General features: G+C 52.2%; 1 protein-coding gene and 1 non-coding gene across 2 annotated transcripts; both read left to right on the top strand.

The window, feature by feature from the left end:
• Nucleotides 1-10: 10 nt before the first annotated feature.
• PGD (phosphogluconate dehydrogenase) lies at nucleotides 11-16,757 on the top strand. Its single transcript, XM_036255573.1, has 13 exons — nucleotides 11-103; nucleotides 785-860; nucleotides 1,629-1,808; nucleotides 4,716-4,781; nucleotides 5,435-5,553; nucleotides 7,476-7,545; nucleotides 10,228-10,362; nucleotides 11,816-12,005; nucleotides 14,880-15,010; nucleotides 15,223-15,356; nucleotides 15,906-16,005; nucleotides 16,119-16,241; nucleotides 16,319-16,757. The coding sequence occupies exons 1-13, from the start codon at nucleotides 96-98 to the stop codon at nucleotides 16,436-16,438; spliced, it is 1,452 nt and encodes a 483-aa protein (XP_036111466.1). The 5' UTR covers nucleotides 11-95; the 3' UTR covers nucleotides 16,439-16,757.
• LOC118627429 lies at nucleotides 15,705-15,846 on the top strand. Its single transcript, XR_004959171.1, has one exon. It is a non-coding gene; the product is annotated as a small nucleolar RNA SNORA79 (small nucleolar RNA).
• Nucleotides 16,758-20,458: the final 3,701 nt, after the last annotated feature.

The raw sequence follows: 20,458 nt of genomic DNA, 5'->3' as shown, positions 1-20,458 counted from the left end.
GAGGCAGGCCACAGCCCCATTCAACCTGGGTCGCTGGTGCCTGCGTCCCCTCCTCTCCGCTCTGCGCTCCAGCCGGGTCCGCCGCCGCCGTCGCCATGGCTCAGTGAGTGACGGCCCGCGGCGGCCGGGGAACTTTCCGAGTCGGCTCGAAGGGCGGAGCCGCCCCCGACGTCGCCTCGGCACCGGGGTCGCCTGAGCCCTGCCTCGTGGCGCCCAGAGCCCCGGGCCTCCGGGGTCTCAGCTTCCTCCCGCTCGGGCCCCCGAACTCCCCGGATCCGGAGCCTGCCCTGCAGCCTCGCATTTCCCTGGGACCCAGCCCTCTGCTCCTCGCAACGCGCAGGCGCCGGGAGGATCCCATTGCTAGAAGGGGCCCGGGGTCGGGGGCAGGCATGGCCAAGGGAAAGCAGGGCCCGATCCGGAGGGGAGGGGGCTGCACGGCCGCGGCTCCGCCTGCAGGGGTTCTTCCCTCTGTGGGAGACGGGGACCCTGGAACAGTCATTTCCTGATAGACTAGAGCTTGCACGCTGGGAGATCCTCCTGCGTGCCTGTTCAGCGGATCCCGAGAGGGCTTGAGGCCCCTTGCAGAGCTGGAGTCGGGGGAGGTCTGCCGGTAGTTTCAAGGAAGGTGGCGTGCCGGGGTTCTAACGTGTAGAAGGGAGTAGGGGGCCAGAGACGTTAAGACAAGTTATTTATCGTAGCCAACGCTGGAAAACTGGGTCCCTGAGTTGGAGTGGATTAAGTGGAGATGACACATTTCCCTTTGTTCCCTTTTCTGGTCTTTCAGAGCTGATATTGCACTGATTGGACTGGCTGTCATGGGCCAGAACTTAATTTTGAACATGAATGACCACGGCTTTGTGGTAAGTCACAAGGGACACTTATGGGTTCTTGGTGTGCCTTAGCCCCAGTGCTGCCGATTTGCTGATTTCAAAGGTCCCATATAACCTGGAGGGTACCTATGCTCTGTGGGTGCTTCTGACAGTTTTGTAAAGGAGGGAGAAGCACCACTTGACATGTGGGTGTGGGAGGGCTAATATCACAGTTCTCTGAGGAAGAAGAGTCCTGCTAAATGTATCTGTCAGTTCTGTAAGGTTTGTGACCTAAAGAAACCTATCAGTGTCTTGAGAAATCTTGCTGGGTATGTAGAACTCTAACTTTATCGTCTAAGGAGGTCTGGGGATAGTGAAAAGTTTAGGTGTGAGTATTAAACAGGCTTAGATACAAGGATCATCAGCGACAAAGGGTGTTAGTCTGGAAACAGCTAATTCCTGTATTTGCATTCTGACCAGCTTGGTAAGACATGGGTAGTTGACTTTTGCTTATATAGGTGGGGCAAAAGTATGTGTGCTGTTGTGAGTACGAAAAACACAGTTTGTTCTTGTATTACTAATTATTGTATTACTTTCCATAGGGACAACGGTAAACCTATTTTTGCCCTACCCTGTATTCTGTCTCATCCACTAAGATTAACATTCCAGTGAGCAATCAGCGCTTGGGTGGAGAAAGGCAAAGGGCAGGGTCCAACCTCCCCAAAACCTTGGGCTGAGTAGAAATTTCATTGTCTCTTAGTCCACAGTCTGAAGGTCTTGTATGCCCTACATCTCCTAATCAGCTTTTTGCCCTTGTAGGTCTGTGCTTTCAATAGGACAGTCTCCAAAGTTGATGAGTTCTTGGCCAATGAGGCAAAGGGAACCAAAGTGATAGGCGCTCACTCCTTGGAGGAGATGGTCTCCAAGCTGAAGAAGCCTCGGCGGATCATACTGCTCGTGAAGGCTGGTCAAGCTGTTGATGATTTCATTGAAAAATTGGTGAGGCCAGCTCTGCTCCCAGCTGCTGCTACAGAACTTTTCTCATTCTTTCCTTTAGTGATTTCACTTAAGAGATTTCCCTGTCCCCCTTCCCCCTTCCCACTCACCCACCACTTCAGTTTCTGGATATGAACTGCTCAGTTCTTACAAAACAATTGCTTAAATATCTTGGTGTTGGCTAACTTAATTGGCACTAATTAAGTAACAACATATCCTCAGGTGGTAATAATTACAAAATTCTGAGGACAAGAGACATTCCGATAAGAATTCATTAACGAGAGTAGAAACAATACAGTCATCTGCTGCTTAATGATGGGGGTACATTCTGAGAAAGGCACTGTTAGGCAATTCATCGTGCAAACATCACAAATCTGGTTGGTGGAGCCTACTACACACCTGTGCTGTATGATCGAGCCTGTTGCTCCTGGGCTATAAGTCTATAGAATGTTACTGTACAAAACAACAAGAGATTAAATCAAGCTCAAGAGCAAATGGCTGTGATCAAGAGAAGCTAGATGCATGAGCGTGTTACATGAGGCGTGTAACACGGCATACTTTTTTACAGCAAGCTTCTTTTTTAATGAGTAGGAAGAGTACAGTAATAAATAGTATGGTATAGTAAATATGCAATCCAGTAACATAGTCATTTATTATCATCAACTTTATACTGTACAAAATTGTATGTGCTGTACTTTTATATGACTGGCAGCACAAATTTGTTTATACCAGTGTCTGCACAAACACGTGATTTAATGAGTTGTGCTATGATCAAAATGCCTATAACATCAGTAGGCAATAGGGTTTATTCAGCTCCTTTATAATCTTACAGGACGATCATGGTATATGTGGTCTGTCGTTGACCAAAATGTTAGGCGATACATGACTATGGTAATCTTAGTCTCAACCTTTGACATTCAGAAAAAACCTAGTTTTGATTGTATAGTATGAATGTTTAGTGCTATTCACTAATAAGCTCAGTGTGCAAATTTAGAAATAGATTTCATTTTTCTCGGTGTTCCTGTAAAGCAGGAGTGGGGAACATCCGGCTTGCAGGTCTATAAGGCCCTCGAAATCAATACCGGCTAACGTCACATGCCTCCCCAAATTAGCCTAAGCAAATATAGCAGACTTATTTTTTTTTATCCTCACCCGAGGTCATTTTTCCATTTTTTGTTCAGATAGAGTGGGAGGGAGAGACAGAGAGAGAAAGAAACATCCACATGAAAGGGACACATCGAGTGGCTGCCACCCGCACAATCCAACCAGGGCCGGGGCCAAACTGCAACCAAGGTACGTGCCCTTAGCGGGAACCGAACTCAGGTCTCTCTGGACCGCAGGCCCATGCTCTAACCACTGAGCAAAACCGGCCAAGGTAGCAGACTAATTTTTAAGTTGATAATTTTGTGTGGCCCGTGAATGACGTCATAAACATCCAAATGGCCCTTGACAGAAAAAGGTTTCCCACACCTGCTAAAGCAACAATTCCCAAATCGTTGTATAGTTTAATGTAAGTGACAAGAGATCCCCTTAGAGAATCCTAGGAACTGCACATTGGGTACTTATTTTTGTACCAAAGCATTTGTTGGCTTTAGGAAGTGTGTCTTTTGGAGGAAAACAAATACACATATGACTGGTGGCCGTGCTGGGGCAGGTGGGTGGGTGTGCCTCGTGCTGAGTTCCCCGGAGGGCTGGGAGGCAGGCCTCGGCTGTCGTTTTGGTCCCAGGTCATCAGCTGAGGTGGAGTGGGTTTCACGTAGGTGCTACGCCTGGTTCTTATTTTTTTTTTTTTTTTTTTTAGAGAGCGAGGAAGGGAGAGGGAGAGAGATGGAGACATCGATGAGAGAGAACAGTGATTGGCCACCCCCTGCATGCCCCTGACTGGGAATCGAACCGGCCACCTCTTGGTGCATGGGTCGTTGCTCAACCACTGAGCCACACCGGCTGGGCCTACACCTGCTTCTTTAACACATTGTAGTCTGATGCCTCATTGAGGCTTTTCCCCACCCGGGATTAGGGGATAGTGGGCCCTTTCCCGTGAGTGGTCTTCACAGTCATCTCACGCTCGTTGCTGTCCATTCGTTCCCCACCGTGTCCCCACCGAAGGCCTGCCGGCCACGCTCTCACCGGGATGGCTTTGGCAGAGGAGCTGCCGAGGGAGACAGCGGCAGCTTGTGGTCGAAGCACTGTTCCTGGAAGCTGTTTCTGGGAGGCCTCTAGGCCCCTCCTTCAGCCCACCTCTGGGAAAGAGCAGCCTGTGTTCGCTGGGAGGGTTTTCCTCTCCCCCAACAATCGGAGACAACCTCACTGCTGTGTCCTGCAGCCTTGGGGCGCTTTTCCCTCAGGCAAAACGCACATGGATGAAGGGGAACTAGTGGAAATCTGGATACTGAAAAACAGTTCTGCCGTCATAGTGCTAAGCAAACCAGGGCCTGTGCCGTTGGGAAGAAATGTCCCGTGGGAAATGTAGTGACAATAAACAAAGGCAGGGGACGGCATTCCTGCTCTGGAGCTAACGCTGGGTTGTTTCTGCAGGGAGAGGAATTTGTAACCAGTGTTACCATTTTTAAGACGAAAGTGACCTTGAAAGGAAGAACCTTGATGCAGGACTTAGCCAGCATGTGTGTCAGGCTGCCCAGCTGCCCATGAGGAGCTGCAGGCAGAAGGGGCAGGAGAGTGGCAAAAAGATTATTTCCGTTTGTGGAGAGTTCTGGCTGGGTTTGCTAGCCCTCAGCTTTGAGATTGGGTCTAGCTCTAGCCAGGGAGAGGATTATTGAGAATTACATAATGTATACTTTTAGATCATGTGTATTTGGATGAATTCTTGTTTGTTGTAATTGGCGAAGGTGTATTTTGTTATCTTTGTCTTTCCTGTGTGTGGTCCACCTTGATGCTGGTGTCTGGTTACAGGTACCGTTGTTGGATGCTGGTGACATCATCATTGATGGGGGAAATTCTGAGTACAGGGATACGACGGTGAGTATTCTTCAGTCCACATTCTCCCAGGTTCTGAGAACACGCTGGGGAAAGTATTAGCATTGCACGTGTGACAGAAGAGCGGTCTGTCCTTCCGTGATGCTGGCGTGGGGGTTGGTGTGGTCATTCTCAGCCTTTGTTCCGCTCCGGTGTGCTTGATGGAGGAGGTTCTCATCGGTCGCACGTGTAACTCAAGTGACTGCTGCTTGGATGCGCGGGCTGAGAGTTTGTGGCTGGCTTCCCTCCTCTCCCACCGACGCTCGTGCCGTCCGCGTGCAGCGTGGCTGAGGCCCAGGCGTGGATGCTCTCCTGCTGGGAGAGGTCCCCGCACAGCCTCGAGTCTGAGCCGCGGCCAGTCGCCCTGGCATTAAAGTAGCTCTTGACCAAGGCTAATCGCACAAGGTCCTTTCCAGGAACATGAGAGTGTGTGTTGGGCATAATGACGCCCTTTGGGGACAGGGTAGCTCTCTTCAACTTCCGTGGATTTTCTTTAGCTCCCAAAGGGAGGGGAATCACATTTCTTTCATGACCAGGTTATTCATGGGCCCTGGTCATTTCGTGACTCATGTTGGCTCTGCATCCTGTCACCCCGTCCTTCAGGGGGAGACAGGTACCTCAAGGAAGCGTGACGGAGTTCCTTTCCTCTCGCGCAGAGACGCTGCCAAGACCTCAAGGCCAAGGGCATCTTGTTTGTGGGCAGCGGCGTTAGTGGTGGAGAGGACGGGGCCCGGTATGGCCCGTCGCTTATGCCCGGAGGGAACAAAGAAGCCTGGTGAGTAGCAGACGTGCCACCCGCATTTAACACAAGGGAGCGTGAACACAGAGTGCGTGAGCCCTGAGCACTCGGCCACTCGGTGTCCTCTGTGGGACAGTGCTGACGATGGGGGAGGCTGGAAGTAGCTTGTCCGTACCTTTTGTTGCTTTGACATAATATATGTGCACATCCCTCCTTTGCTTCCCCCCGTATTCTCGCCAAGACGGGTCATGGGAGTTCTGGGTAGGCCTAAGGGGCTGGAGGCCCCGAGGAAGCAGCTTAGACGATGTCCTGCGCACTGTCCGGATTTAGAAGTCCGGTCTGCCTCTAACTGCACGCTCCCAAAATAACTTAGTAACGGCGAGTGATGGGAAAATCTGGCGGGGCCTTAATGTCCCTGGGAATGAAGGGGGCGGTATTTGACTTGGGAAAACCAGCTTCCATACTGTTCACCGCTGTGAACGAGAGGAGGGGCGGCCACGGGGGTGCTCGGGATGGAAGAGACGGGCCGTGGAAGGTGGGAGGCCAAGTGGAAGGCTGCGAGGAGCTTCCAGACGGGACTTGGACCGCGGCCCGGCGGCTGAGACTGCAGAACAGGAACGCCCGCAGCGGCCTGGGCGGCAGGGAGAAGTAGAAAAGGAAGGGTCCCTCTGAGGGACACGTGGAAAGGTACCCTTTTCTGAATGAGTTTGACTTCCGAGTATTCTGCAATTACATTAGGCATTAAAGTAAGGAGGGCCTTACTGTGATTTTTTTTTTTAACCCTCACCCGAGGATAGCTTTCCATTTATCTCAGATAGAGTGGGAGGGGACGGAGAGAGAGAGGGACATGGATGTGAGAGAGACACAGCGATTGGTTGCCTCCTGCATGACCCTGACCAGGGCCGGAGACCGAGCTGCCTTGACCCTTGACCGGAATTGAACTCACGACTCCTTGGTCCGCGGGCCGATGCAAACCGCTGAGCCAAACCGGCCAGAGCTTGGGGAAGGTTTCTGTTTAAAGCACCTCCCTGCGGAGTGAATCTGGGCTTCTCTTCCATATGTTGAATCTGGAAGCAGAGGCCTTCCTGCCTCTCAAAAGCTTAAGAACACGTCCCTTGGGGTAGTGCCCAGTGGGCTGACAGACGCGCCGGTGCTCCGGGTCACGGGGTCTGGCCGAGGTAGAAGGGCCGTTGACCGACAGGAGAAGTTCAGTGAAGGACTAAGGATTAGGGTGCAGCTGCCTGGCTCCCTCGTCCTGAGCGTTGCGTTATCTTTGCCACCCTGCCAGGTTTTGTCTTTACCCAGAACTGAAGCCATCTGTGGGTCACTAGTGGGGAGAACAGGAAGGGGTCCCATCCTCCTGGGGGCGCCGTGCTGTTCTGGGAATGCCGCAGGGCCCTGTGGGCCTGGTGACGTGTGTCCTGCCTGACAGCGGGGACTCGTGGGGCTCTGCGGGAGCCACAGCCTCTGCGGCGATGGAGAGTCCTCCGGGCTCTGACCATGCTGCCGCCCAGCCTTTTGGTCTCAAGTCAGTCTGCAGCGCCTGCCTCGTTCACCTGGAGCGCTGGGCACTTCGCTGCTGTTTTTTATCCTCACCCGAGGACATTTTTTCATTTTTGTTCAGATAGAGTGGGAGGGAGAGTGGGAAGGAGAGAGAGAGAGAGAGAGAGAGAGAAACATCGATGTGAAAGGGACACATCGAGTGGTTGCCACCCACACGACCCAACCAGGGCCGGGGACAAACTGCAACCAAGGCACATGCCCTGGTGGGAACCGAACCTGGGTCTCTCTGGACCGCAGGCCGACGCTCTAACCACTGAGCAAACCGGCCAGGGCCACTTCATTACTTTTTCCTGGGTGCTTCCGCTGCCCATTCGAGAGAGCGAGCACTGGGGTGCGGGGCGTCCTGGAGTGTTTCGCCGAGGCCCCAGCCGCTGACCCACGCGCTCTCTCCGCAGGCCCCACATCAAGACGGTCTTCCAGGGCATCGCTGCCAAAGTCGGGACCGGAGAGCCGTGCTGCGACTGGGCAAGTGCCGGGCTCCTCTCCTGACCGGTCGGCAACACGGGCACGGGCGTGGCCAGGCGGGGCCACCTGGGTCCCAGCGGTGGCTTTGTGCCACGCAGCCTCAGTCCTGGCCTGAGCTGTCGCTCACGTCCTTGTATCTGAATGTGCTGTTCGTCACCTTGACGGGGTATTAAAAGCGGCCCTCCTCACAGCTCCTAAAAGATGGACTCCCAAAACAGGAACAGGAAGGCCCTGGCTGGTGGCTCGGTGGATGGAGCATCAGCCTGGGTACTGAAGGATCTCGGGTTCAATCCCCGGTCGGGCATGTGCCTGGGTTGTAGGTTCCATCCGGCCTCAGGGAGATCGCGGGAGGCAGCCAGTCGATGTGTCTCTATACTAATGTCTCTCTCTCCCCCGACCCCCTCCCTACCTCCTTCCTTTCCACTCTCTACAAAAGATCAGTGGAAGAAATATCCTTGGGTGAGGATTAACAACAACAACAACAGAAAAAGGAACAGGAAAGATGGGGTGAAGTAAGGTTTTTAGCTATGTGTCATCATGGCTGAGGAAACTGTCAAAATCAGAGGTGGGGTTTGCTGGCCTTGGAGGTTTCTGTGCTTGAAAGTAGGCCGCAGGGTGGCCGTGCCGGGCCTGGGCTCATGCACACGTGCCCCTCCTTCCTGTACTCTGTTCCCGTTAAAGCAAATGCTGTCCCTGTGCAGCCTCTGTCCAGACCGAGGATGGAACAGCACTAGGCTCGGGAGACCCAGGCCGTCGTTCTGGCGCCCCATTAACTGACTGGGTGACAGTAGACAAGTCGCGTCCCTACCTGGATTCAGTGTTCTCACCTGTAAAATGCGGGGTTGGACTGGATGATCTCCAAGATCTCTGTAGCTCCTAATCCCCTTTCATGTAATACCAGCACTTACACGTGCTGTGTCCATATCAGGCTTACTTTATACGTGGTAAGAGGTGGAGGTGAAACGGACTGAGGCGTATGCGGGGCGAGGGACGCTCCCGCCTGGGCTGCCAGTGCCTGGTGACGTCCTTACTTCGTAACCAGTGGTCCTCGGATGCCGTCATTTCCCGCTGTGGGCTGGAGAGGCCAGGGCTGTGATTCAGGGCATCGGCTAGTGTTCTCATCGGTATGAAGGACGGGAGGGGGCGTCATCGTTCCCCGACAGTGGAGTGAGTACTTGCAATGAAAGTACAGTGACGGGGACTGTTTTTTACACACAGTTAGGAGGAAGAAAGACAGGACTGGCCTTGACATATCTTGATCCAGTCAGATCGACGTTCCCTAGCTTTACGGCTTAGTCTCAGGGTATTGAAAAACTGGTTTCATGCCCTGGCCAGTTTGGCTCAGCGGTTGGAGCATTGGCCTGCGGACCAGAGAGCCCCGGGTTTGGTTGCCGCTAGGAGCATGTACCAAAAACAAAAACAAAAACTAGTTTCATACAAAAAGCAGGGACCCTTTCGTTCATTTTGAAGTTACAGGAAGAATGGGATGGAGTAAGATGTTATTGACCATGTTACTTCATGGCCACAGAAAGTGTCAAAATCAGAGGGGGTTGGTCAGCAGTGGAAACAGACACAGGAGGTCTCTGATGCCAACGTTCGTAGTGTCGATCTAAGCAGTGACTGCCAGGAGGGAGACTGATCGGCCATCCGGGCATCTGATCCCCCTGCAGGTGTCCCCATCATGGACTGCAGAGGCTGGTCCGTTGAATGTTTGGCCCGTCACCCCTTTGTTCTGAGTCCTTGCCCACTAAATTTCCAGATAGTGGGGCTTCCCAGTAGCTTGTCCGTAGGGACAGAACGTGTTGATCGACGGATACTTGCAACCGCTAAGATCCATGGTTAAATATCTCATCACAAGTTCATAAACTGTATTGTGATTTTATACACCTTCCTGACTTCGTTATAAAATCAGTATCTTGTCAACTGTGAGACCTTGGCAAGAATACCTTTCTGCGCTTAGAAGGTCGAGGGCCAGGCGTGGGAGCCAAGGTCGTTTTCACCTCTCAGAAGCCCTTGGAAACAGCCCCAGTGCCTTCACAGTCTTTCAAAGTACAGGTGGTTCAGCCAGCCCGCTTAGTGTGGAGGGCTAACCTCAGGAAAAGAACGGCTTCTCTTACTGGGAGCGGGGAGTGAGTTGCTTTTAATAACTGAGAAAGAACGGAAATGTAGGCTAAAGAGCTTTAGGTACTTTCTGTGAATTTGGGAGTTTTGAAAACGTGTGGAGGAGTGGATGTGGAATTAGTTTAAAATAACACTGGGCTTGGATTGAAGCTTGCATTGAGTTGCTGTATATTGAGTCTTTTTTTTAAATCCTTACCTGAGGATATTTTTTCCATTTATCTTCAGATAGAGTGGGAAGGGGAGAGGGAGAGAGATACATCGATGTAAGAGAGACACATTGATCGGTTGCCTCCCACACAACCTTGACCAGGGCCGGGGATCGAACTACAACCGAGGTACATGCCCTTGAACGGAATCAAACTCACGACTCTGGTCCACGGTCCGATGCTCCAACCGCTAAGCCAAACCAGCCAGGGCTTGATTCTTATTTTAAAAATACTATAAACATTTGCCTCATGCTTGTTACTTTCTGTGAGGGAGGGAGTCTTGCTGGAGAATTGGATGTGGGCCGTTCTGTCGTGTTCTCTGTCTGATGGCCTCTGGGTGCTTGGGCTCCAACAGGTGGGAGAAGAGGGAGCCGGGCACTTTGTGAAGATGGTGCACAATGGGATCGAGTACGGGGACATGCAGCTGATCTGTGAGGCTTACCACCTTATGAAGGACATCCTGGGCATGGAGCACAACGAGATGGCGCAGGTGAGCTCGGGCCCTGGCACCCCGCAGGGACAGCAAAGCCTCCCTCGTTCATTTTCCTTCGGTCGTTCTGGTGGCCTGCATGGACGCCGCCTAATTGCAGGGAAGCCATCAGTTATAGGACCACGAAATATGATCACTCTCTAAGCCAGAAGTTCCCCACCGTTCAGTGACCCTCCTTGCGTGCCAGGCGCTGTCACTTTACATGCATGTCTTGTGACCCTCCCGTTGTCCCTCGTGGGAGGCGCAGTCCGGTGCTGGCCACAGAGCTGGGACAAGGGACAGAGCCCTCGTCCACAGACCACCCGGCCGCCGCGGATGCTGACCGCACTCGCTTTGTCCAGTGTCTGTCCTCCTCCGTCAGTTCGGGCTTGTTTTCCGTGCGTTTCAGAGCAGACTGCAGGCAGCAGCGGTCTTTGCTCAAAATACTTCAGCGTCCTTAACTAGGTAAACATCTACTGTAATTGAAAATAGTGGAAGGTACATTCCGTTCACCAATCAAGTCTGAGGCTCTGCCGATTAGTATCCTAGCTGTCGGTCTTTTCATCCAGAATTTCTAGTTTCGGTTCCTTCAAGTGGCACGTGATTTAAAGTTCACAGTGCAGAGTCATTCTAGGTTATTTTACGTCGTTTTCTAATCTTTAAGTTTGTGTCATCCCCACTTACTTTGTTTCACTGACTTGCCGTTATTCTTTCCAAAACAGTCTAACTTAGTTTTCATAGAAACAGTGCTTTTCTCTTCGTGTTCATATTTGATTGGTTCCCATAGTGTTTACTATATTCATTCAGTGTGTACACGAGTGCTTTACTGTATGCCAGGCATCTGAATGTTGGGGATAAAATAGTAAAAAAAAAACAAAAACAAAGTCCTGCCCTGGCGGGTGTGGCTCAGATGGTTGAGCTTGTCCCATGCATCACAAGGTTGCTGGTTCGATTCCCAGTCAGGCACATGCCCAGGTTCCGGCTCGATCCTGGGGTGGAGGGGCCGTGCAGGAGGCAGCTGGTCGATGTTTTCCTCTCACATCAATGTTTTTCTCTCCCCCTCAAAATCAATAAAAATAAAACTAGTTAAAAAAAAAAAAGAATGAAATGAGATGTTAAAGTCCCTGCCCTCAGGAAGCTGGGAGGACAGTAGTGGTTGAATACAGAATATTAAAGTGGTTACTGAGCAAAGGACCCGGGTGTAGCAGGTAGATCTAGGTCGGGCAGGCAAGGCAGGCATCTGAGGAGGTGGCAGGTACGGGCACCTGAGCGAGGTGGGGGAGCGGGGGTGGTCAGAACGTTGGCATAACCAGGTGAGGAGACGGTGGACTCCTGGTCGCGCCAGCCTCAGCTGGTGGAGCGCTCGTGAGCCTCGAGTGTCGCGGGTTGAGCGTGGGTCAGTACTGACGGGAGGAGCGGGGGTCCGTCGCGGGGGTCCCCTGCCTAACCCTTGTTTCTCACGTCTCGCACCTAGGCATTTGAGGAATGGAATAAGACGGAGCTGGACTCGTTCCTGATCGAAATCACAGCCAATATTCTCAAGTTCAAAGACAGCGACGGCACTCCCCTGCTGCCGAAGATCAGGGACAGTGCGGGGCAGAAGGGCACGGGGAAGTGGACGGCCATCTCAGCCCTGGAGTACGGCATGCCCGTCACGCTCATCGGTAACGCGCCTTTCGTGGGCACCTCGCCTCCCTGCGGGTGGCTCCATGTCCTGCTGAACATTGGTGTAGAGGCAGCTGAGGACCAGGTCTTTCACTAGCGAATCCGTCCAAGCCCACCTCGGGGTCCTCTGCTCTTCGCAGACACAGTATCAGGAGGCTGAGGCTGCTTTTCAATGGCATTCTTTTTTTTTTTTGGTACATGCCCCTAGCGGGAACTGAACCTGGGACTCTCTGGTCCGCAGGCTGACACTCAACCGCTGAGCCAAACTGGCCAGGGCTCTGAGGCTGCTTTTGAGCCTCTTCTCTGTGACCCTTTTCCCCGGTCGTCGTTGCTGGGGATAAGTTCAGGAGTCACTGCCTTCCGATTCGACCTTTGGGGTTGTTTTAGTGATTTAATTTTAGTCAGTGACCCAAATCTTTTTAATGGGCAAGCAAGTGACTAATTTTTTATGTAAAAGTTCACAGAGTAGCATAAGCTTGTGTACTCAGCATTTATTAGTTTTGGCTGAGGTTTTCCTTCTGAATATTTAAAAATTAAAATATTACCTATACATTTCAAGTCTTTTAATATTCTTCTAAGTTCCTTCCCCTTCTTTTAGAAGAAAACTATCCTAAAATAGGTGTATATCTTTCCCATCCATGTTTTTTTTTTTAATCTTATATTAATGAGCGAAGCATCAAACTCAAAAAGATGTGCAGGGAAGGGAATAATAAAACAGAAATAACAGATGATAAGAGGACTAACAGAACTACAGTTTGGTTCTTTAACATAAAATAGATACACTTCCGGAGGCTTGAAAAGGGAGACTGAACCAAGGTCCTCGTGTCTAATGAAGGCCCCCGGGCACCAGTCAGAACTGTTCTCCGGAAGCCAGCCTGCCTTTCCCTCCCTGGCCTCCTCCCTCCTTTTGATTTCCCGACTTCTCCCCCTGAACTGAACTGGGTGACCCTGAACTGGGTGGGGGTCGGACACAGTTCAGGAGGGAAGGCGGCTGCCTAGTCTGGCTCCGTGTAAAAGGGAGTTGAGTTGGCTGCTTTCTAGCTCATCCGAGTGACAGCATAGGCGGGGACCAAGGGGACGGTGACTGGGAGCAGCTTGTCCATCGTTTGAGAGGCTGTGCCCTTTCTACCAGATGAAAGCAGGCCAGGGTGCATCCCTGGATGGGCGCCCTCTTGCCTGCGGGACGAGGGGCGCCAGCTCTCCAGCAGCCCTGGCCGCCGCAGGGTTTCGCCACACGTGCCCCCTTGCGCCAGATCTTACAGAGCTTCCGCCCACAAGTGCTGGGTCATTGTGTGTGCGCTGCAGGTGCGATAAGCTAGGACACAGGACACGCCTTGTCCTGGCTACAGTGCATCCTCAGTTAGCAAGTAGTCTTTTATAGGGGGTAGTGTTGGAAGATTCCAAATGCCTTATGCTAAAGCACTATTTCGAAATGTTTCTCATTCCGTCTACGGTGGTACCAATCTCCACTGAAATGTTTCTCATACCAGTGAAGTAACATTGTGAAACTCGGGTAGTAACCATGGACACACCGAACATTAAACTCCAGGCACACCTTCAGAGGGAAGGCAAGACCTCCACCAGCAAAAGGATTAGGGCTGTTTATCGTGCCACTTGCCTAACTGCGGTGGCCTGGAACCGAACTGCAGTGTCTGAGGTCGGCCTGTGTAACGGTTAGAACACAGAGCTTTCTGAAGGGTGAGTCTGTCAGTGTTACTTCTCAGTGTCATAGTTATTTCAGATGGATGGGTAGTTAAATGTTTCAAAAGAAAATAAATCGAGTCTTCGGTGAGCATTTAAAAATTAAAGCCCTTGCCTGGCCGGTGTGGCTCAGTGGTTGAGTGTCAGCCCATGCACCAAGAAGTCGCTGGTTCGATTCCCGGTCAGGGCACCATCCCAGGTTGTGGGCCAAATCCCCAGTGGGGGGCATGTAGGAGGCAGCCAGTGGATATTTTTCTCTCTCTCTCTCAAATCAATAAAGAAAAAAAAATTAAAGCCTTTGCAATTGAAATTTTACTCATGGACCAAAACTGAGTAATGATAGTGGTTTTACCACTTTGTCCCTGAAAATTCTCCTTTGAATTTCATGTTGATCTTCATGGTTGAATACCTGTATTCATGTTGAAAGATTGACTTGGAGGTTTAGTTATCAAATTGACTGTTTAGAATCCCCCACCCCCCGAAATCTGCACTCATTTTTTTTTTCTTTATTGATTTGAGAGAGAGGAAGGGAGAGGGAGAGAGAGATAGAAACATCAATGAGAGCCCTAGCTGGTTTGGCTCAGCAGTTAGAGCATCGGCCTTTGGACCAGAGAGTCCTGGGCTCAGTTGCCGCTAAGGGCACGTACCTCAGTTGCAGTTTTTCCCTGGCCCCCATTGGGGTAGTGTGGGTGGCAACCAGTCAATGTGTCTCTCACATCGATGTTTCTCTCTTCCTTCCTTTCTCCCTCCTGCTCTAGCTGAAGATAAATGCAAAAAAAATGTCCTCAGGTGAAGATAAAAAGAGGGAGAGAGAGGGAGAAACATTGATGAGAGAGAACATCGATTGGCCGCCTCCTGCATGCCCCCCACTGGGGATCGGGCCCACAACCTGGGCATGTGCCCTGCCCGGGAGTCAAACTGACAACCTCTTGGTGCGTGGGTCGATGCTTAACCACTGAGCTCAACCATACCGGCTGGACTGTTTAGAGTTTGTTATAAAAGTTCTTTCTGATCCAGGTGAAAGTCTGTGGCCTAAGGTTGAGACTTTCAGCTCTTTAGTACAATTGAAAATCTTGCTTTCTTTCTCTCTCATCCTCCCCTGCTTGTGTCTTCTTTTCCTCTGGATTTGTGTGTGAACTTTGGCAATATACCATCCTCCCTCCCCCATGTAGGAGAAGCAGTCTTTGCCCGATGCTTATCATCTCTGAAGGACGAGAGGATTCAAGCTAGCAAAAAGCTGAAGGGTCCTCAAAAGTTCCAGTTTAAAGGGGACAAGAAATCATTCCTGGAGGACATTCGAAAGGTGGGGCCTGTCCGGATCGCAGCCACAGTTCATCCCTTCAGGCAGCGGGAGTGGGCTGTTCGGGAGAACGGACTGAGGCCACAGGGCGGAGGTGGAGTCCGGCAATTCCAGCTTGTCCTTTCCGGGGTCCCACTGCCCGGGGGTAGGACTGGTGGTCGCTGGTGGTCACTTCGCTGGTGGCGGCTCTAATAAGTCTCTGTGTCGTCCTCCAGGCACTCTATGCTTCCAAGATCATCTCTTACGCTCAAGGCTTTATGCTGCTGAAACAGGCAGCCACTGAATTTGGCTGGACCCTCAACTATGGTGGCATTGCCTTGATGTGGAGGGGGGGCTGCATCATCAGAAGGTACGTGAGTGACGGGAGGGACCTGCCGGGCTGGAGAGCGGAGGCCCTGGGGCACTGTGAACAGTGTCACTACAGCCGGTGCCCTGCGTGCCCTCCTGGGTGCACTGGCCACGGGACGGGTTTAGACGCTCACGGCACTTCCTCCCTGTACCGCAGGGTTCTCCCCGGGTTGTCCCCCCGTGCCTCTGAGGGAGTTCTGTGAAGGCTTCCGCGCCCCCCGGCCTCCCTCCCGGGCTTCGGCTGTTTCCACTGAGCAGCTGGCGTTCCGGCCGAGAAGGGCAGCGGGTACCTCTACAGGCTGAGCCGGCCGCCGGCCCTCTGCCCTGCTCGGGTCACACTCCCGGACTCGGAGGACTGTTCCTCCTCCTGCCTTCAGACCTGGCACTGGGACTGTGGGTCATCGGAGATTGACACTGATTTCCTTCACTCAGAGAATATCCGGATAAAGGATTATCTGTGTGTGCTCTGGAATTTGCGGAATCAGACACTTAGGGGAAAAGAAGAAGAAAACGAGAAGGATTCGTTGACCTCTCCTCTCGCTTGTTTCAGTGTATTCCTGGGAAAGATAAAAGACGCCTTTGACCGGAACCCAGGACTCCAGAACCTTCTCCTCGATGACTTCTTTAAGTCAGCTGTCGAAAGCTGCCAGGTGGGTAGCCCGGAGGGGGCGGGGATTCTGCTCGGTGGACTTCGCTTGGGCATCTGGGGACCAGCTGTCCTGTGAGCGGGGCGCTCACGGGGGGCCGGGTGTTCCTCGCGCAGGACTCCTGGCGGCGGGCCGTCGGTGCTGGTGTCCAGGCGGGCATCCCCATGCCCTGCTTCACCACGGCGCTGTCCTTCTACGACGGGTACAGACACGACATGCTGCCCGCCAACCTGATCCAGGTGAGTGCTGGGGGAGGTGGGCGACGTGCAGCTGGGGTCCCCGAGGGTCCTCGCCAACCCCATTTCTCGTTTTCCAGGCTCAGCGCGATTACTTTGGGGCGCACACCTACGAACTCCTCACCAAACCGGGAACGTTCATCCACACCAACTGGACAGGCCACGGGGGCAGCGTGTCGTCGTCCTCGTACAACGCCTAAGCAGGCGGCCTCCCCAGGGCTCACAGGCGGGGACATTCTCTCTGCCCCACACCACTGCTTACACCGCCCTTTGCCCTGCTCTCTGCTCAGATCTTTCCAAGTAAAGCGCAAGGAGGGACTCCCGAAAAGTCAGCCCAGGTTTCGTGTGGAGCAGCTCCGGGAGAACCGGCCCTGGCCTCGGCTCCAGGAGGAGCAGCGCCTGAAGCCGTCACTGTGCACACGTCCCTGTGGACGGGTCTCGTGGACTCTGCTCCGGGACTTTAGTATCGTGCAGCTGAATTCCCTTTTCTCTACTTAATAAAAGCTACGTTATATTTCAGCTTTTTCTCCAGACTCTTAAATACGCTCACCTCCACCACTCCGAGCCGTACCCCGTTGGCAGAACGGCCTGCAACCGGTTTCATGGTGTTTGAATCAAGTTCGTTCCCTTCCAGCTTTGTCTCCTCTGTTTTCTTTTCTAAAAGACTCCAGCCCGGCCGGTGTGGCTCAGTGTTTGAGTGTCCTCTGTGCACCAGGAGGTCGCTGACCGGATTCCTGGTCAGGGCACACGCCGGGTTACAGGCTCCATCCCCAGTAGGGGGCGTGCAGGAGGCATGATCATTGTTGATGCTTCTGCCACCAATGTTTCTTTCTCTTCCTCTCCCTTCCTGTCTTTAAAAAAATCAATAGAAACATTTTTTTTAAATTCCAGAACAATGCAAGAACCATCAAAGTTAGGGTAATGACTAACTCCGGAGGGGAGGATGAGGTGGTCAAGGGGTGAGGTTACCGGGGACTTGGATGTATTGTTTTTCTTTTTTTTTTTTTTTTTTTTATCATCCTCACCCGAGGACATTTTTCCATTCTTTGTTCAGGTAGAGTGGAAGGGAGAGAGAGGAACAGAGAGAGAGAGAAACATCGATGTGAAAGGGACACATCGAGTGGTCGCCACCCTCACAACCAACCAGGGCCGGGGACAAGCTGCAACCGAGGTACGCGCCCTTAGCGGGAACCGAACCCGGGTCTCTCCGGACCACAGGGGGACGCTCTAACCGCTGAGCCAAACCGGCCAGGGCTGTATTGTTTTTCTTAAGTTGGGCAGTGGGTATATGGATGTTCATTGTAACATTCTTTATGCCTTTTTTAATATTAGATATTTCCTAATAAAGATTTCAGAGAATTACATTTAAATGATGGGCTCAGCTTGGTCTGGCTCATTCTCTCCCGTGCCTGTCTCTGTCTCAGCTGGGCCCCGCCCTGGTGCGGGATTGTGAGCACCCTCACTGCCTTTTATAAGAAGACAGTGTGCTGACTGATGCTGTTGCACGGCCTGGCGCCCACGTGCTGGGGGTTCTCCAGCAGCTCGGCTCCAGGAAGCTTCCCTGGAGTGCTTCCCGAAGTCCTAACAGGCGCAGCTACCGACGGCAGAGAGCTTCCGTGTTTTAACAGCCAGTGTCTCTCGTCTGACCTCTGATCTCTTTCCGAAGAGTGCAGGGGGCAGGTGAGCTGACCTGGGAGACAAACCTTTTCATTAAATTATCAACTTTTTAAGCTCAGTCTGGGCAGCGAATACTTAGAGCTGCCCCTCCCACTCACTGCAAATTCAGGAGGTGCCGAGCCCTTGCTCCATCCGGGATTCTCTAATACAGGTTTTCTCAGAGTTACCTATTGACCACTTGCTCTGGGGCTTCTAGAATAGAGAGTGGGTTCCTTCAAAGAGAACAGAAATGGGGGACCAGATGTCAAAAGGCCCCAGCCCTGGCCCAGCGGTTAGAGCCTGCGGTCCAGAGAGACCCGGGTTCGGTTCCCGCTAAGGGCATGTACCTCGGTTGCAGTTTGTCCCCGGCCCTGGTTGGTCGTGCAGGTGGCAGCCACTCGATGTGTCCCTTTCACATCAATGTTTCTCTCTCTCTCTCCCTCCCACTTTACCTGAACAAAAACCGGAAAAATGTCCTCGGGTGAGGATAAAAGAAACTTTTTTAAAAAGGCCCCAGCCCAGCCCTGGCTGGTTTGGCTCAGCAGTTAGAGCCTTGGCCCACGGACCGGAGAGTCCCAGGCTTGATTCATGCTGAGGGCACGTACCTCGGATGCAGTTTGTCCCCAGCCCTGGTTGGGGTTGTATGGGTGGCAACCACTCGATGTGTCTCTCTCACATTAATGTTTCTCTCTCTTCTGCTCTATCTGAAGATAAATGCAAAAATATCCTCGGGTGAGGATTAAAAAGAAATGGACCCAGTCATCGGGCCAAACCAGAACTTCCGGCCCCTGCTTTCACCCCAGAAGCTGTGAGTGGTGAACCGGGTTCACATCCAAGCCCCTCTGCCTAGAAGCCGTGTGACTTCGGGCAAAATACCTGCTGTCCCTGGTCTCAGTTTTCTCATTTGTAAAATGGGGATAATAATGGTTGCTGCCTCCTTAAGGCTATTTTGAGGGTTCACCCAGTAAAACTAGACCCCAGGTGCACATGATAAGCACCTACGCAAGTGTCAGTTATTAGCATTACCTCGAGGGTGTGTCTGCCCTGAAGCAGGGGTATGTCTGAGAGCCGGGAACCAGATGTTATTCGGGGCACCCAGCCGTGACTTTGCAAACCAGCCCTCAGGAGGTTCCTGGGGGGCGTCCTGTGTGCTGCACAATAGCTGTAGGTAAGACAAGTGGAGGTCAGGAGGTCCCCTCAGCTAATCAAAGTGAATATGACCCCCCCCCACTCCTGGGGGAGCCAGCTGGGAGCAGATTCTGGGCCTGGGGCCACCGCACACCTGCGTTTCTGGCGCCAGCAGGCGACCCTGATCTCCCAGCGAGGCGCTGCAGCGTGGAGTGGTTATTTTAGCAAGAAGACACCGAGTTCGAATCCTAATTACTGTCTCCTGGCATTGTCCCCGTGGGGGTATGTAAGCCCCCTGCTTTCCATTTCTTCACCTGTAAAACAGGGTTGTCGAGACAGTAAGTGAAATTACATAAAGTGCTTTGCACGGTTTCTGATACACAGGAGGACATAATCAATGGAAGCTGCTTGTTTTTATTTATTTTGGTTACAGGTGTTTCTTCTTTTTCCCCCACTGACACCCTCCCCACCGCATTGTTGTCTATGAATGGAAGCTATTTTTATCAATGTATCAGTCCTCTGCCTAGGCCCTTGACAGGACCACTTTTTTTTTTTTTTTTTACTATATATGCCTTCATACCTTTTGAATTTCTCACGCCATGACTTATTTGAAAGACGGATCAATAAGAAAACTCCCGCCTGGCCAGTGTGGCTCAGTGGTTGAGCGTCGACCCCTGCACCAAGAGGTCACCGGTTCGATTCCCGGTCAGGGTACATGCCCAGGTTGTGGGCCTGGTCCCCAGTGGGGGGCATGCAGGAGGCGGCCAATGTCAGGCACCGCGTCATGACGACGTTGGGGTCAATGCCAGACCACATGTACGTAGGTGGCATGCCACGCGGCCTAGATGTGCCATGCACTGTACCAGCTGGGTTTGTGTAAGTGCCTCTATGATGTTCGCACAACAACAAAATCACCTGACAACACACTTCTCAGAATGTATCCCTGTTACCGAGTGGCGCGTAACTGTGGACTACGTTCAGTATATGACAGATATTAGTATATATATTTACTATGCAGTAATCTTATTTGCTGTTCCGGTTACTACTGAATAGCATATAACCACACTCAGAGGCATAATATAACCACCTTTTTTTCCTCCTAATTCTGTGGGTTAGGACTTTGGAATGGCAGGTTGGGGAGACGGCTCGTCTCTGTTCCACAATGTCCGGGGCCTTAGCTAGGAAGACTTGAAAGCTTGGAGGTGACTTCGAGGCTCAGATCACTTGGAGGTGTCTGTCTTCTTCATTCACCTGGTGGTGCATGCTGGCTGTTGGCTGGGACCTCAGCTAGGACGACGATCAGCTGGAAAAGGTACAAGTGGCCGCGCCACGTGGCCTCAGGCTACCTCAGCACATGGTGGCCTCAGGCTCAGCAAACTTCCTACCTGGTGGTTCAGGGCTCAAAGGGGCGCTTTCCAGCGAGGCATGTGGACACG

Source organism: Molossus molossus, unplaced genomic scaffold (assembly GCF_014108415.1).
Source record: "Molossus molossus isolate mMolMol1 unplaced genomic scaffold, mMolMol1.p scaffold_m16_p_12, whole genome shotgun sequence".
Classification (NCBI taxonomy): domain Eukaryota; kingdom Metazoa; phylum Chordata; class Mammalia; order Chiroptera; family Molossidae; genus Molossus; species Molossus molossus.
Note: the sequence above shows the minus strand (reverse complement) of the source record. Positions and strands in the feature narration are given on the sequence as shown.

Excerpts from the sequence above, each read along its gene's own strand:
- PGD (XM_036255573.1), top strand. Across the intron at positions 5,554-7,475 it reads GGAGGGAACAAAGAAGCCTG|GCCCCACATCAAGACGGTCT; the intron begins GTGAGTAGCAGA and ends CTCTCTCCGCAG. Across the intron at positions 16,006-16,118 it reads CAGCTGTCGAAAGCTGCCAG|GACTCCTGGCGGCGGGCCGT; the intron begins GTGGGTAGCCCG and ends TTCCTCGCGCAG.